Below are 15,666 nucleotides of genomic sequence, written 5' to 3' on the forward strand. Positions count from 1 at the left end.
TTTCAATAGAGAGGCTGATGTGTGATATGAAGCCCTAACCATTCTTACTCTTCTAAAACTGCAGTCCCCTTTTTCTCAATCTTTCCCTGTCTTCTGCACTGCTCTTAACAACAAACATGCTTTGGTAACTTTTATCTTAAAAAACAAAAAGAACAAAACCATTTCTCCTTTGGCCACTCTTCCCTAGTCCTGCCCCTCTCCCCCTTCAGTTGTAGCCTCCTATCTCTGATCTGAGAAAAACAAAATTTAAGAGCTGTCTATACATAACTGACTTCCTCACCTCACACATTGCAGTGTGACTTTCCTCCCTTCTATTGAGATGGAAGTGCATTTGTCACGGACATCAAGAGTCACCATGTTGTCAAATCCAGTAGGTACTTTTCTCTCCTCATCTTACTTAAATTCTTCGGCAGCACTTGACACAACTGACCACTCCCTTCTTAGCGAAACATTGTTCCCTTAGCTTCTGGGACATTGTTCTTTGGTTTCCTTTGGGTCTTTCTTGTTTCAATAAATAGTACCTCCGTACTGAGTTGCTCAAGCATAAATGGTCAAGCTTTCTTGATTCCTCACTTCTTATGTCCAGACAATCTGGGAATCTTGTCAGTTTTACCTCCAGAAGTATAATCTAGATCCATTTACTCTTCCTGGTCTCTACTCCTACCTTCCAAGGCCCTCTCCATCTGAGTTTCCTAACTGGCCTCCTTCTTTCTGTTTTGGTCCCCTTAGAATCCATTTTGTACACATAAGCCAGAGAGACATTTTTAAACTTAAATTAGATCATATAAATCACTTAAATTACTCAGTGACTTTTCATTGTACTTAGAATAAAATCCAAACTGTTTGCTCAGATACAAGACCTTATATGGTCTCACCACTACCTACCTCTCCAACATCATCTCAGATCTTTCTCCCCAGCTCATTTTGCTCTGATTATAATACGTAGAGTACACTGAGGCTTTTGCATTTGCTGTTTCCTATATCAGAAATCTTCTCTCAGTTTTTCTCTTGGCTGGCTCAGTAGTTCTTCAGAGAGGCAATCTTGGACTATTCTTTCACAAATAGGTCCCTCTCCTTCTATTATTCTTTACCATAATACCCTGTCTATTTTTTATAACACTTATCACATGCTATAATTATTTTATGTATTTATTCATTTTTTACTTTTCTTTCCTATTAGATTATCAACTCCATGAGGGCCAGAATCATAACTGCCTTAATCAACAGAGTATTTTCAGTGTCTGACACAGTGGACATCCATAGAACTATTAAGTAAATTATAAGACACAATAAATGTTTTCCTCCCCAAATTATTCTGGTTCCTCCATGTTCAGTGCCAACTTGATTCTAAAAGGACTTATACTAACTATTGTTTCTATGTGTTCAGAAAAATAATTGTATTGTTTGGGTTTTTTCCCCAAGAATTCCCGACAGCTTTTGAACTTATGTATTCCAGATTGTTAAAGGAACTGAGTTTCTTGGAATTCAGAAATTTATATTTCTTTACCCTTTGTGTTTCTTAGGTTAGGTTATTTTATGGGAATGCTTATTCAGATTAAGTACACATAGAAAGGGAGGCAGATGTCCTAAGCACTTTCACATGGTTGTTGAATCTACACAGTAACAGTCAATAACAGTTATGCTCCCTTCTTTTTTTAAGTGAGGAAGATAAATCAGAAAATAGTTGAATAATGTACCAGGATCAAAGTGAGCTAAACCTGATTCTTCTGACTTCTCTATTTGCTATACTGCCTACCTTTTCATAATCCATCATCTTGAGTCAGACATAAAAACTATTACTGTAATAATATAATAATTTAGTCAGAAGACAACATTTGAACAATAATATTCTAGAAATAATGTGATGTGATTAAATTGAAAGACATTTGTGACTATATTCAGGCTTTTTTATCAAAGATACTATCTTAACTTATAAGTAAATCAGAAAATAATAGTATTCGTTTTCAGTTGATTGAAGATCTAAATGAACTTAATATAACTATAATAAACTATTGAGTTAAAAAGAAGTTACAGAATAGTTTGATAAGACTAGTATGTATTGAGAGAAAATTGAAGTATACCAAAATGGTAATCATGGTTATGGATAATTTTTTTACCATTATTATTTTTTCTATTTGCATGCATTTCTTAAAAGTTATAATGAGCATTTATTGCTAAAAAAATATTAAAAATTTCCTCCTTTCTGACTCTACCCCCACAGTGGTAACAGTTTCTTGTGTGTGCTACCAGACTTAAGCAAACATATGTGATATAGAATTTTGAATGCAAAAGTAAGGTCATATAGTATATTGAGTTCTGCTAAAATATTTTTAAATTTTTTTTAATTGAAGTATAGTTGACACACAGTGTTACATTAGTTTCAGTTCTACAAAATAGTGATTCAACAAGTTTATGTATTAGGCTGTGCTCACTACAAATATATGGTCACCATAAATTGCTACCATGTCACCATACAATGCTATTACAATACCATTGACTTGATTCCCTATACTGTACCTTTTATTCCTGTGACTTATTCATTCCACAACTGGAAGCCTATTCCTCCCACTCCCCTTCACCCATTTTGCCCACCGCCCCCCCATCATCCCTCCCTCTGGCAACCATTAGTTCTCTGTATTTATGGGTATTTTTCTGCTTTTTGTTTGTTTATTCATTTGGGCTTTTTTTTAGATTCCACATATAAGTGAAATCATGATATTTGTCTTTCTCTGTCAGACTTATTTCACTTAGCGTAATACCCTCTAGATCCATCAAAGTTGTTATAAATTGCAAGAGCTCATCCTTTTTTACAGCTGAGTAATATTCCATCAGGTATGTATATGTATACCACATCTTTACCCATTCATCTATCAGTGGGCACTTGGGTTGCTTCCATATCTTGGCTATTGTAAGTAATGCTGTAGTAAACATAGGGGTACATATATCTTTTCAAATTAGTGTTTTTGAGTTCTTTAGGTAAATACCCAGTAGTGGAATTACTGGGTCATATGGTATTTGTATTTTTAATTTTTTGAGGAACCTCCATACTGTTTTTCACAGTGGCTGCACCAGTTTACATTCCTACAAACAGTGCACGAGGGTTCCTTTTTCTCCACATCCTCACCAACTCTAAAATAGTTTTTCAACTTAACAATATATCATTAACATCTTTCCTAAGTCAGAACATGTGATCTACATATTTTAGCCATTTACCGACGAATTTAGATATTTTTTATTATTAAAAACAAGGCTAAAGTGAATATCTACTTGTTACATACATATCTTTATCCAGTTGTGTGATTATTCTGGTTTAAAACATGGATCTAAAGCCACACTGACTGGATTCATATCTTACCCCCATGACTGACTTATTATATGACCTTGAGTAGTTTATTCAGTCTCTCTGCTTCAATTTCTTCTTCCTTAAAGTGGAGCTTATAATGGTCCCTACTTTGTAGAGTTGTAGTGATCCTTAAATGAGTTAATATATGTAAATACTTAGAACAGTACCTGGGTCATTATGTGTGTTATCTAAATGTATGCTATTATAATCATGATCATTATTGTTAATGGATGTATATACACACTTTAAAAGTATATTCTCTATAAATGTGTAGAAATTGGTTTGATGGATCTTGAAATAAATACATTTAAGATGCTGTTAAACTGTCCTAAAAGATTATATCAATTTATTTTCTTCTAGTAGCTTATTAAAGAATATTAAATATTAAGATATCAAAGAATATTAAGAATATAAATATTAAGAATATTAAAGAATTTCCTCACATTTCTGCTAGCATTAGATACTATCATTGTTTTTATTTTTTGCTAGTTTAGACAAATGGTATCTATTTGAATTTATTTATTTGATTATTCTGTGAATTGATTATTTATTTGCTTTTTTCCCTATGGATTGTGTTTTCTTAATGCTTTCCAAGAAAACTTTGTGTATTTTTCTGTATCCTACATTTTTCACTTAGGATATTCACAGATGTAAATTTTTCTTTCTCTATGGCTTCTGAATTTTTTTCATGTTAATATTATAATATATGCCCCTATATTTTTTCTAGTTTTCTAGTTTTGTTTTAATCCATATTAGATTATTTTAGTCTATTATTTCAAAATGTAAAAAACAATACTTTTGTAACTACTTACACACAAATGTTTATAGCAGCACTATTCATAATAACCAAAAGTTGAAGACAACCCAAATCTCTATCAACAAATGACTGGATAAATAAAGTGTGTGGTATACATATACAGTGGTATATTACTCAGTCATAAAAAGGAAAGAAGTACTAACACATGCTACAATATGGGTCAATCTCAGAAACATTGTGCTATGTAAAAGAAGGCAGACAAAAAGGTCACATGTTAAGTAACTCCATTTATATGAAATATCCAGAATAGGTAAATCCATAGAGACAGAAACACACTAGTGTTTGCCAGTGTCAGGGAGGAGGAATGATTAGGGAGTGACTCCTTAATGGGTGTGGGGTTTTATTTTAGGATGATAAGAATGTTTGGGAATTAGATACATATGGTGGTTGTACAACACTGTTGAACTGAATTGTACATTTTAAAATTGGGTTTTTTGGGGGGCGCCTCGGTGGCTCAGATGGTTAAGCGTCTGCCTTCGGCTCAGGTCATGATCCCAGGGTCCTGGGATCGAGCCCCGCATTGGGCTCCCTGCTCGGCGGGAAGCCTGCTTCTCCCTCTCCCACTCCCCCTGCTTGTGTTCTCTCTCACGCTGTCTCTGTCTCTCTGTCAATTAAATAAATAAATAAAATCTTTAAAAAATAAATAAAATAAATAAAATTGGGGTTTTTTTTAAAGATGTTATTTATTTGAGAGAGAGAGAGAGAGGGAAAGCACAAGTGGGGGTGGGGAAGCAGAGGGGGAGGGAGAAGCAGACTCCCCACTGAGCAGGGAGCCCAACATGGGGCTCTATCCCAGGACCCTGAGCTCATGACCTGAGCCGAAGGCAGATGCTTAAATGACTCAGCCACCTAGGCACCCCTAAAATTGTTATTTTTAAGTAATGTGTGTTTCATAACAATTTAAAAAAATAATACCAAAAAACAATGCTTTCTTTAAAATTCATTTTATACCTTCTGCTTTGACCCTAATCAACTTTTGGATTATTTTGCCTATGCTAATAGTTTTACATGGCCTGCTATGTAATTGTATTAAACTACATAATTAGGTAGTTTAAAAGATTCATATTCCCGAGGTGTCTATTTTAATTAAGTTTCTCAATTCAGTTAATGATCTGGACACTGTATAATATTATATCTCTATAATTTCTTCTTGATACATTTTAATTAAGTTCTTTCCTTCAGATTAGTTTATAAATGGATAAAATCTATTTCTTCATCCCATCACTGAACAAAACTCTTGAGTGACTGACTGCTCTGCCAGACACTGTTTTAGGAGCTTGAGGATACAGTGAAGAACAAAAATAAGCCCCTGCCCTCTAGGTGCTTATGTTCTAGCATCGATATAGATGCACATAAATAAGGTTAAAAAGTAAATACAATTTGTGAGAGTGGTAACTGCTATAAGGAAATAAAAACAAGGTGATGTGTTGGAGTGATGGCTGGGAAGAGTGTATTTAATTTACATAAACCTGTACAGACAGAACAGAGAAACTAGTGAGTATTGGACCTAGTTGGGGTCAGGCTCTGTAGGAGTAGACTGTGTGACTGTATGTGGGTAAATGAAGGGAAGACAAACAATATGTTGCTATGAAAGCCATCGAAAGAATTCCCCCTTCCCAGGTCCTCTCCCAGTTTATAACTCAGGAAAACTCAGGCTCTTTTTCTGACAGGGAACGCATATGGTGGACATGGCCTTAGCTGGCTTCCCTGGTGTGCAGGTCTAGCCTACTGTGCAAGAGCAGCTGCCTTCCTCTTAGATCAAAGTACAGATCAGGGTGGACCAGGCCTTAAGTCCAGGGGAGAGCAGCTGAGTAAGAAGAGAGGAAACTGAAATAAGGGGAAAGGTCTAAGAATCCTAAGACTTTCTCTTCCAGGCTAAGCTCATGGATCAGCTAATGAGAGATTGATATTAAGAGGAATTGGAAATAATTCTCTTTGTTCCAAGTGCCTTTCACATCTTCTAAAATTATAGCAATTACTAACACATTTGGGTAAATGAGTACCTGTTTTTCATTTAACAATAAGTATGTTTTACCTATATAATTGGGGAAAGCTGTTTTCATTGTGGAAAGAAATAAAAATAAATTCTTCTTTCATAAATACTTTGTCATAGTCTTTTCTGAAAGTTTTTGAAGATGCTATCACTTTATACATGATAGTCAAAGAGGTACAGTTTTTATGTTGGGATCTTTCACATTTTTTCAGTGACATTTTTTCAGTGGTATTTTGGTAGCAGAAGTATGCACGGATGCAAAAGAGGTACTTTTATTTGCTCTTACCTTTTTAAATTAGTTTCCGTTTTCTTTCTGTGTATCAGTACTGACTGCTTTGAAGGTTATTGCTAGATTGTGTTTAATCTGAAAATAGAAGCAGTTTATCTTTGCAACAAGAAAGAGAAAGGCACCTTCATTTTAATCCTTCTTACAGAAGAGAGGGCTAGTACCCACTTGGGACTGAGCAATGTATTGAAATGCTTCACATGACCTAATTACAGTTCTGTTGCAGAGATTTCGGAGTGAATGTGTTATGTGTTCATGAAGGCAATATGTCTTTCTCCTTCAAGAACTATTTTTCTTCCATTGTAACCTAAATTTAAAACTGAATTTTTTTAAACTTAAATCTATGTAGATTGCTTTATACGATCTCTTTTTTTTTTTTATAAAGATTTTATTTATTTATTTATTTGAGAGAGAGAGAAACAGCATGAGAGGGGGGAGGGTCAGAGGGAGAAGCAGGCTCCCCGCCGAGCCGGGAGCCCGATGCGGGACTCGATCCAGGGACTCCAGGATCATGACCTGAGCCGAAGGCAGTCGCTTAACCAACTGAGCCACCCAGGCGCCCTATACGATCTCGTTTTTAACCTATCTAGAATCAAATCTCATTTGGCTCACATAAATAAAGTAGAATGATAGCTAATCTAAAAAAGAGCATTTAGACCGGGTATTATAAGGAAGTGTTGAATCACTGCATTGTACACCTGAAACTAATATTACACTCTATGTCAACTATAATTCAAATAAAAACTTAAAAAATAAAAAGAATATTTAGGAAATAATACCAGGAAATATACAATTGCCACCACTAGGAATATCAAGAAATACCCATTCTCATTGCTGAGGCAGGAGAGGTACCTGGAATCCCAAGTCTGAACTTGGAACACATTTTTTAGAAGTAATGTTCTACATAGTATGTAAGTTCTATACTGGAGTAAGTACTATAAATTTAACCATAAAAGGATTTCTTAGATTTTTGCAAGGGAAAATGTGGTTCATAAATTAGCTGAAAAGCAAACTGTACATGGTAATTTGGGGATTATAAAGGTCAGGAAATTTGTCAGATCAACTGAGAAAAATTATCCCTATTGAATAGAATCCCAGTCATAAGTGGTTAAATAAGAATTGGTGAAAGGAGAGCGCCTGAGTGGCTCAGTCGGTTAAGCCTCCAACTCTTGGTTTTGGCTCAGGTCATAATCTCAGGGGCATGAGATCAAGCCCCCTCCCTTCCCCATTGGGCTCCCCATTCAGTGGGGAGTCTGCTCTGCCTCTCTCCCTCTCCTTCTGCCCCTTCCCCTACGTGTGCAGTCTCTCTCTCAAATAAATCTTAAAAAAAAAAAATTGGTGAAATGGTTTCCACGATACCCCCCCAAAAATGAAGCAAGAAATACAGTATCTTATTCTAAAATATCTGTAAACCAGCTAAAATGGATGAGGTTTGCTAATTGCCCAGAGTTCTCTGGAGACTGTGATACGTGCTGCAAGAGGACATCCTCAATTCTTGGGAATTTCTACTGTTTTTTAAGCTTTCGTCTTTGTCCTTTAGTCTATGCTTACTGTAGTAAGCTGGTTAACAACTGTTTAAAAGAATTGAAACAGATAATTCATCAATGTTAATAACACAATATTGAGTAAAAATAAAAGGAAATTGTCTAAATATATATAATGTTATGCTATAATGTTATGACAACCATACATCAAATTCATGATAGTGATTTCCATAGGCAAGGATGGGGAGACTTAGGGAAATGTAATGGGGAAAACATGTCATGGATTATTTTAGCTTTTACATAATCCCCCCCCCTTGTCCCCTCGGTCTGTTACCTGCAGCCAACTGCAATCCAGAAGCAAATGATCTTCCTTCTGACATATCCTCAGAAGGTCAGTAGTAGCCTAACACTATATCATAATGCCTATGTTATTCACCTCACTTGATCTCATCACACAGGCATCTTATCATCTCACTTCGCAAGAAGGGTGAGCACAGTCCATACAATATTTTGAGAGAAACTATATTCGTACAATTACAGTGTATTATAATTGTTCTGTTTTATTATTGTTAATCTCTTACTGTGCCTAATTTATAAATTAAACTTTATCGTAAGTATGTATGTATAGGGAACAACAGTATACATATATAGGGTTCAGTACTATCCATGGTTTCTGGGATCCATGGTGGGGAGTATTGGGACACACATTCCCTAATGGGTGAGGGTGGAGGGGAGACTACTGTATAAAATTTTGCTTCTTTTGTTTCATTTTGTTTTAAAAAGGACTTGAAACAAGTATGACCAAAATGTTAACAGTAATTGTTTCTGAGTAGTGAAACACTTGTAATTTATATTCTTTATATGTTTTCTGTTAAAAGCAAACAAAGATAAAAGATAACAAAAGAATAAAAAACTTGAGACGATATAGTACCTATATAAAGAAAACTATATTTATAGTACCTATATAAAGAGCATTAATGAACACATGAATAAAGAGAGATAATATGTTTACGATAAGAACTCTGAATAGTATGGCATAGTCACATTTCCCCAGGTTAATTAAGAAGTATCATATAATGCCACTAATAATCCAAATTAGATCTTAATAAATGTAAATGTTTGGTGGTTCAGTGGTTAAACTCAATGAACAAGGCGCCTGGGTGGCTCAGTCGTTAGGCGTCTGCCTTCCGCTCAGGTCATGATCCCAGGGTCCTGGGATCAAGCCCCACATCGGGCTCCCTGCTCAGCGGGGAGTCTGCCTCTCCCTCTCCTACTCCCTCTGCTTGTGTTCCTGCTCTTGCTGTCTCTGTCTCTGTCAAATAAATAAATAAAATCTTTAAAAAAAAACAAAACTCAATGAACATATATATTTACATATATAATTGGTTTGTAAAAAGCAAAGACTGGATAAAATTACTTGAGAACTTTAGTCATGATTATTGCTCAGTGGTGGTATTACAGGTTTTTATTTCGAATTATTTTTTGTATTACCCAAATTTTTAAAATTGTAAAGTAAGTTGGTTTGTCATTATAGTATGGTGCCTTTATTTTAGAATAATAAGGTTGCATGAGCCTTGGCATTCCACTTTCTAGCTTATAAAAGACTTGTGAAACAGTAGTTTGAGGTCCATGATAGTGGAGCACACAGACCTTTTTAACTTCAGTAATCAAAGTGAAACAGGAAGATTGAATTAAATGATTATCATATATATTTGTTTATAGGCATTTAGGATTTCCTAAGAGTATAACAGCCAACTTAACTTGATTTTCTTCTTTTCAAAGCCATATGAAGGATTAAGGCCTCAGGATCTTCGTAGATTGAAAGATATGCTTATTGTGGAGACTGCAGACATGCTTCAGGCTCCACTGTTTACTGCTGAAGCTTTACTTCGAGCTCATGGTAATGAAAAATGTCTTATGCTTCTGATAACATGAGTGCCTTTTGAAACTTTTCAGAGTTAAAATATGGCTATTTTACTATTTCAGTATAAAACAAAATAGTTTGTTAAACAAGCCTAAGTTGTTTTTTGTGTAGTGGTTACTGCGGTACCCAGCATCCTCAGAACATTCTGTATTTTGGAGTGTAAATTGGCTATAAATCATAGAGGAGAAATAGGAAATTTGTGTTTAAAAACCAAGCTACTAAATGATCTTATGGATTGTCTAATTTTAGAAATGTGCCTGACTTAAGCGGGGTTGAAAGTTGGAATCCATAGTCCTAATCCTAGTTTTAACATTCATTTTTACTAAAGTCAATTAAATACCTAACAATTGTGTTATTAGTACTGTCAGTTATATTCATTTTATATAAAAGCTGTTTCTCACCATGAAGTGTACAAAGCGAAATTATGGAGTCAATACAAGAATGTACTATCCCTTTTAAGTTTTTTTTGCGAGGGGGGGTTGTTGTTGTTGTTGTTGTTTTAAGGACATTAACAACTTTACTTAGGAAAACTACTCAGCTTGTTTTAAGTTCTCTGTGATACTTAAGGCAGCCATTCTGGTAGTTGTCACATGCTGAGTTGGACCCTGTCATTGCACAGTTCGTATTTGATATTTTGGGTGGTTTCAAAGATAAGTTTTTTCTGATTTAAAAATTATTTTTAAAAAGAGAAAGGTAAATGTCTCTTCTGCCTGGTTTACCTGTCTATTTGAACTATAAGTCTATCACCTATACTAAAATAGAATGTCGGGGCGCATGGGTGGCTCAGTCATTAAGCATCTACTTTCAGCTTAGGTCATGGTCCCAGGGTCCTGGGATTGAGCCCCGCATGGGGCTCCCTGCTTGGCGGGAAGCCTGCTTCTCCCTCCCCCACTCCCCCTGCTTGTGTTCCCTCTCTCGCTGTGTCTCTCTCTGTCAAATAAATAAAATCTTTTAAAAATAATAATAATATAAATTAAAATAAAATAAAATAGAATGTCAACTTCCAAAATTTTTTATATAATTTTTTGATCAGAAGAAAATTTAAAATTCCATATTTCATCATCCCTTGGTCATCACTGTGAATAATTTGGTATGTAACTTTCTAGAATCCCTACCTCTAATATTGATATTTCCGAGGGTTCTGTACTTGAGATTATTTCCACTTTATATACCAGTGGCTCGTAAATTTTAGTATAAATAAGGATTACCTGAGAAACTAACCAGAGATTCCTAGACTATTTCTGGAGAGTCTAAGTCATTAGGTGAGGGGTGAGGCTTAAAAATACAAGTTGTAAAGATGCCTACCAAGTGGACCAGTCTCAGAGAAGCATTGCTATACACATTTATCTACTGAAACCAAAGGTTTCAAAAATCATCCAAACAATAAAGTATATCTACAACCTGACTTTAATAAAGTATTTGAGGTTGGGTTTCTAAATGTCTGTTTAACATTTTTTCCTCAATCTAAGGATGTCCACACCTAAACTCCTCTTTTCTCCCACTGTCTTGATGCACGAGCGTCACATTCATCAAACTACCCTGCCAGAAATGTGAAAGTCATACTTCACTCCTCCGTGCTTGTTACATTTGGCCACAGTCTCATCATTTCTTAAGTGTCTCTCATCTTCCCATCCCCGGCTCCAGCTCCCTCTCTAGCTCTTTCCATTCCCATTGCCACTGAGTTAAATTCAGGCTGTCATTAGTTTCCATCTAAATCATAGTCTCCTGAGTCGTGGTCTCCGGTGTTGTCATTCTTCTTTTACCCTATTAATTTTTCATATTGCCATTAGACTGTTCTTTTAAAATGCACATTGGAGCATGTCACTCCCTCGCTGAAAAACCCTTCACTACCTTTCCACAGACTTAAAACCATCTAAACTCTTTAGTAGACCTTCATGACCCAGATTTCTTTACCTGGGCTGTCATCTCCCCCTTTCTTTAATTACCCACTCTTGCTTGTCCTTAGTAACCACATCTTCCAGGAAACCTTTTCTGCTTATGTGTTCCCAAGTCTGCACTGAGACCCTTCCTGTCTATTCCTACTACATCCTGTGTCATACAGTTAGAATACAGTTTTATAGTAATCTCTTTATTTGCTTTTCCTCTAGATTAACCTGGGAGGTCTTAGAGGGAAGCTTTTAATGTTTTTTGTTTCCACAGTACCTGACATACATTAAGCTCTCAGAAAATGGTTATAGAATGAATAATATATAATAAATAATATACCTGAAGTGTTACTTATATATACGTTACTCCTGCACATATTCCATTGTCCAGAATTCAGTCAGTTGGCCACACTTAACTGCAAGCAACAGTTCTACACTGAAGCATTTTTTGTATACTTATAACCATTTCTGGGTAATGTATCGTAACTCTGAGTAACAGTATATAGAGAATCTAAGTTATATGAAGTATCACAGTCTAAGTTACAATATATAAAGAATCTAATCTAACTTTACCAAAAAATTTTTAAAGGAACATTTTCATCTCTATTTGTTTACATTGTGTCATCAAGTATTATTAAATGATCAATTCCAGGGGCACCTGGATGGCTCTGTTAAGTATCCAACTCTTGATTTGGCTCAGGTATGATCTCAGGGTTGAAAGATCAAGCCCCACGTCAAGTTCCATGCTGAGCATGGAGCCTGCTTAAGATTCACTCTCTCTCCCCCTCTGACCCTCCCCCCCTAAAAAAATTATCAACTCCATTTTTACTCCATTGATATTTTCCTCAGTTACTTCTTTTACATAATAGGGGTCAGTTCTAATAAGGTGATAATCTAATTGAATTTTCTTATTTGGTATCTATTCTGTGATAACTTTTTTGATAACATACTTAATAGGTCTATATTTCATTTCCCTATTTAGGCATAAAATAGAGGCTAGCAGGTTTTCAAATGGACATCTCTTCTATACTATTTGGATAATACCAGTAACAGTGACATTTGATAATCAAATAAGATAGAGATAACTGATGTTAGTGAATAAAATAGTGCATAGAACTACAATTTCTACTAATTGCTCTCAAAACAAGGATAGGCTGTGTTTCAGAGCTATTAACTGAACTACTTAGAAGATTTATAGATTATATCCTGGGTAACATTCACTCAGCTTTACACAGGAAAGTAGATTTGAGTATTATATTATCTGTTGTCAAATGTAGTCCCAAGGTTATGAAGTTGATCTAGATTAAGCAGAAGACAGAAATGTTTGGCAGTATTTACTGAGCAGTAATTGAATTTTAAGGAAGACTCTGTTAGGAATACAGAGGTCATTCTCTGAGTATTTCCTCAGTAATACAAGTAACATAATTGAATGCTACCTAATAAGAAAATAAGTAAAATTTATAAAATACGAGACCAAAGGTAATTTGCTTATGCTTAGAATTAATTTATATTGAAGTATTCTTTAAGCTCCTTTGAAGACTCATCATCTTCTCTAGGTAGTTAAACATCAGTGGTCTACATCTTCTCACTCTCCTCTCTTCCTAGGAAATGATACCTTCTTCCAAGGTTTCTATAGGTAAAGATTTCTCCCTCTGGACTAGACTTCTTTTCTTAGCTCCACACCCTTGTATATAACTGCCTTTTTTTTTTTTTTTAAGATTTTATTTATTTATTTGCCAGAGAGAGAGAGACACAGCGAGAGAGGGAACACAAGCAGGGGGAGTGGGAGAGGGAGAAGCAGGCTTCCTGCAGAGAAGGGAGCCCCATGCGGGGCTCGATCCCAGGACCCTGGGATCATGACCTGAGCCAAAGGCAGACGCCTAATGACTGAGCCACCCAGGCACCCCTATAACTGCCTATTTTAAAACATCTCTAGGATATCTCAAAAGCATCTTAAACTCATTATGTCTGAAACTAAAATCATGCTCTTCCATCTGTACCTGATTCTCTGGTATTCCCTATTTACATAAATGGCACGAACCAACCAGGTGGGTAAACCTGGGACACCAACCTTGATATATATCCTGTCCTTCAGACTCTATGTCCTATTGTCGCCAAATTGTCACTTCCACCTTCCATGTGTTAAACTCCTCTCTTTCTCTATCTCCACTACAACCAACCACCTACTTCTAGCTTCCATCATCTCTCACTTATACTACCCATTCCCCTCCTATTTGGACTGTGTTCCCTCTACTCCTGCCCTATCTAGTTTCTTTGTTTGTTGTAGTCAGAATGATCTTTTCAAATCTGATCGTGACAACCTGTCCTTCCTAACCCCAAACTCAGCTTCTCAGTGACTTCCTATCACTCCTGAGCTGATGATGGAAGTGTTATTAAAAAGTCCTGCATGATCTAGCCCCTGCCTATTTTTTCAGCCTCATCTCATGCAGTGCTTTCCCTCTGCTCTCCATGCTACAGCTACATTGACCTTTTTAACTTCACAAGGATGCCATCTTCCCTCCTACCACAGGGACTTTGAACATGCTGTGCACTGCCTGTCTAGAATGTCTTTCCCCCTCCCTTTTACTACTTAACTCCCACTCATCTTTCATTTGTCCACTTCAAGCTATTTCTCCAGAGTCAGACCTTCTCTGACTTGGGATTCTCTACCTTTCCTTCATGGCACCCTGACAGTGATGATTCTTTTACTTAACGTCTTTCTCCTTGCTAGACTGTAAGTTTCATGAAGGCAGGAATCCTGCCTGATTTTTCCTCCCATTGTATCCCTACTGCCTGACACAGTGCATGGCACATAAAAGACATTCAGTAAATATTTGCTAAGTGAATGATGTGATAGAATCCAAGCAAAAGTTGTGCTGAAAAATATTTATAGTAAATAAGATTAAAATTTAACATATTTAGTATCTGTTTATAGAAATTATAGTAGTTCTTTTTTTCCTTTATTAAACAGTGATATAATGGATACTTTTGAAGAATAATCTTACTGTGCTAAGAAAAGTAATTTTAACTTTTTAAGTAAGTAATGACCTATCAAAACACTAACATCCAGGACACATGGGTGGCTCAGTCGTTAAGCGTCTACCTTCAGCTCAGGTCATGATCCCAGGGTCCTGGGATCGAGCCCTGCATCAAGCTCCCTGCTCCGCGGGAAGCCTGCTTCTCCCTCTCCCACTCCCCCTGCTTGTGTTCCCTCTCTCACTGTGTCTCTCTCTGTCAAATAAATAAATTAAATATTTAAAAAAAAAAAAAACTAACATCCATGTAGCAGCATTTCCTGGAATGCACCCATGCAGTTTTTTTCACTTGTTGGATTTTTTTTCCTCTTTGTAATCTGACCCCTTTCCCAATCTTATTTCCCATCTTCTCAAACGACAACATGGTATGCTGTAACTTTACAGAAATGCTCACGTCTCTTCTTTATATTTCTGTGCCCTGCTCATATGGTTTACACACCTGGAAATATACTCGTTCTACCTGTATTGCATGTCTAAATCATAATTATTCTGCTAAACCACCAAATACACTGATTTAATATGGTTGAGAAAAGTCTTGCATAGAACATTTCCACAGCTATTTGTATTAGAGATGTAAAATTGTATAGAATGGGCCTATGTTGAATAATTGACTCTATACTACTCATGACCCTATACTTCATTGTGCTACAGTGGAAAGAAAACAAGTTTTAGAATCACAGAAATTGGTTTTAAATCCCTCACTATCTGTGTGAGCCTAGGCAAGTTATAGAATTTTCCTGAGTCCTCGTTTCTTCACCTAAATAATGATTGAAACGTTTGTTGGGAGGAACAAATGAAGTAATGTGTGTAAAACAGCAAAAAAATTGGATGTATTTATTTATTATTTTTAATGGGTTAGGTTTTTATGGCTCTGAACTATGTAACAACATGCATCACT

At 35.9% G+C, this 15,666-nt stretch overlaps 1 protein-coding gene across 2 annotated transcripts in view; it reads left to right on the top strand.

The window, feature by feature from the left end:
• ANKIB1 (ankyrin repeat and IBR domain containing 1) overlaps positions 1-15,666 on the top strand; it is a 146,982-nt gene that overhangs the window by 76,169 nt on the left and 55,147 nt on the right. For both annotated transcript variants that reach the window (XM_021689593.2, XM_021689594.2), the window contains one exon: positions 9,706-9,823. In XM_021689593.2, the coding sequence (XP_021545268.1) occupies positions 9,706-9,823 (118 nt within the window). The remainder of the gene's footprint in view (positions 1-9,705; positions 9,824-15,666) is intronic.

This window comes from Neomonachus schauinslandi, chromosome 12, assembly GCF_002201575.2.
Source record: "Neomonachus schauinslandi chromosome 12, ASM220157v2, whole genome shotgun sequence".
In the NCBI taxonomy this organism is placed as follows: Eukaryota; Metazoa; Chordata; class Mammalia; order Carnivora; family Phocidae; genus Neomonachus; species Neomonachus schauinslandi.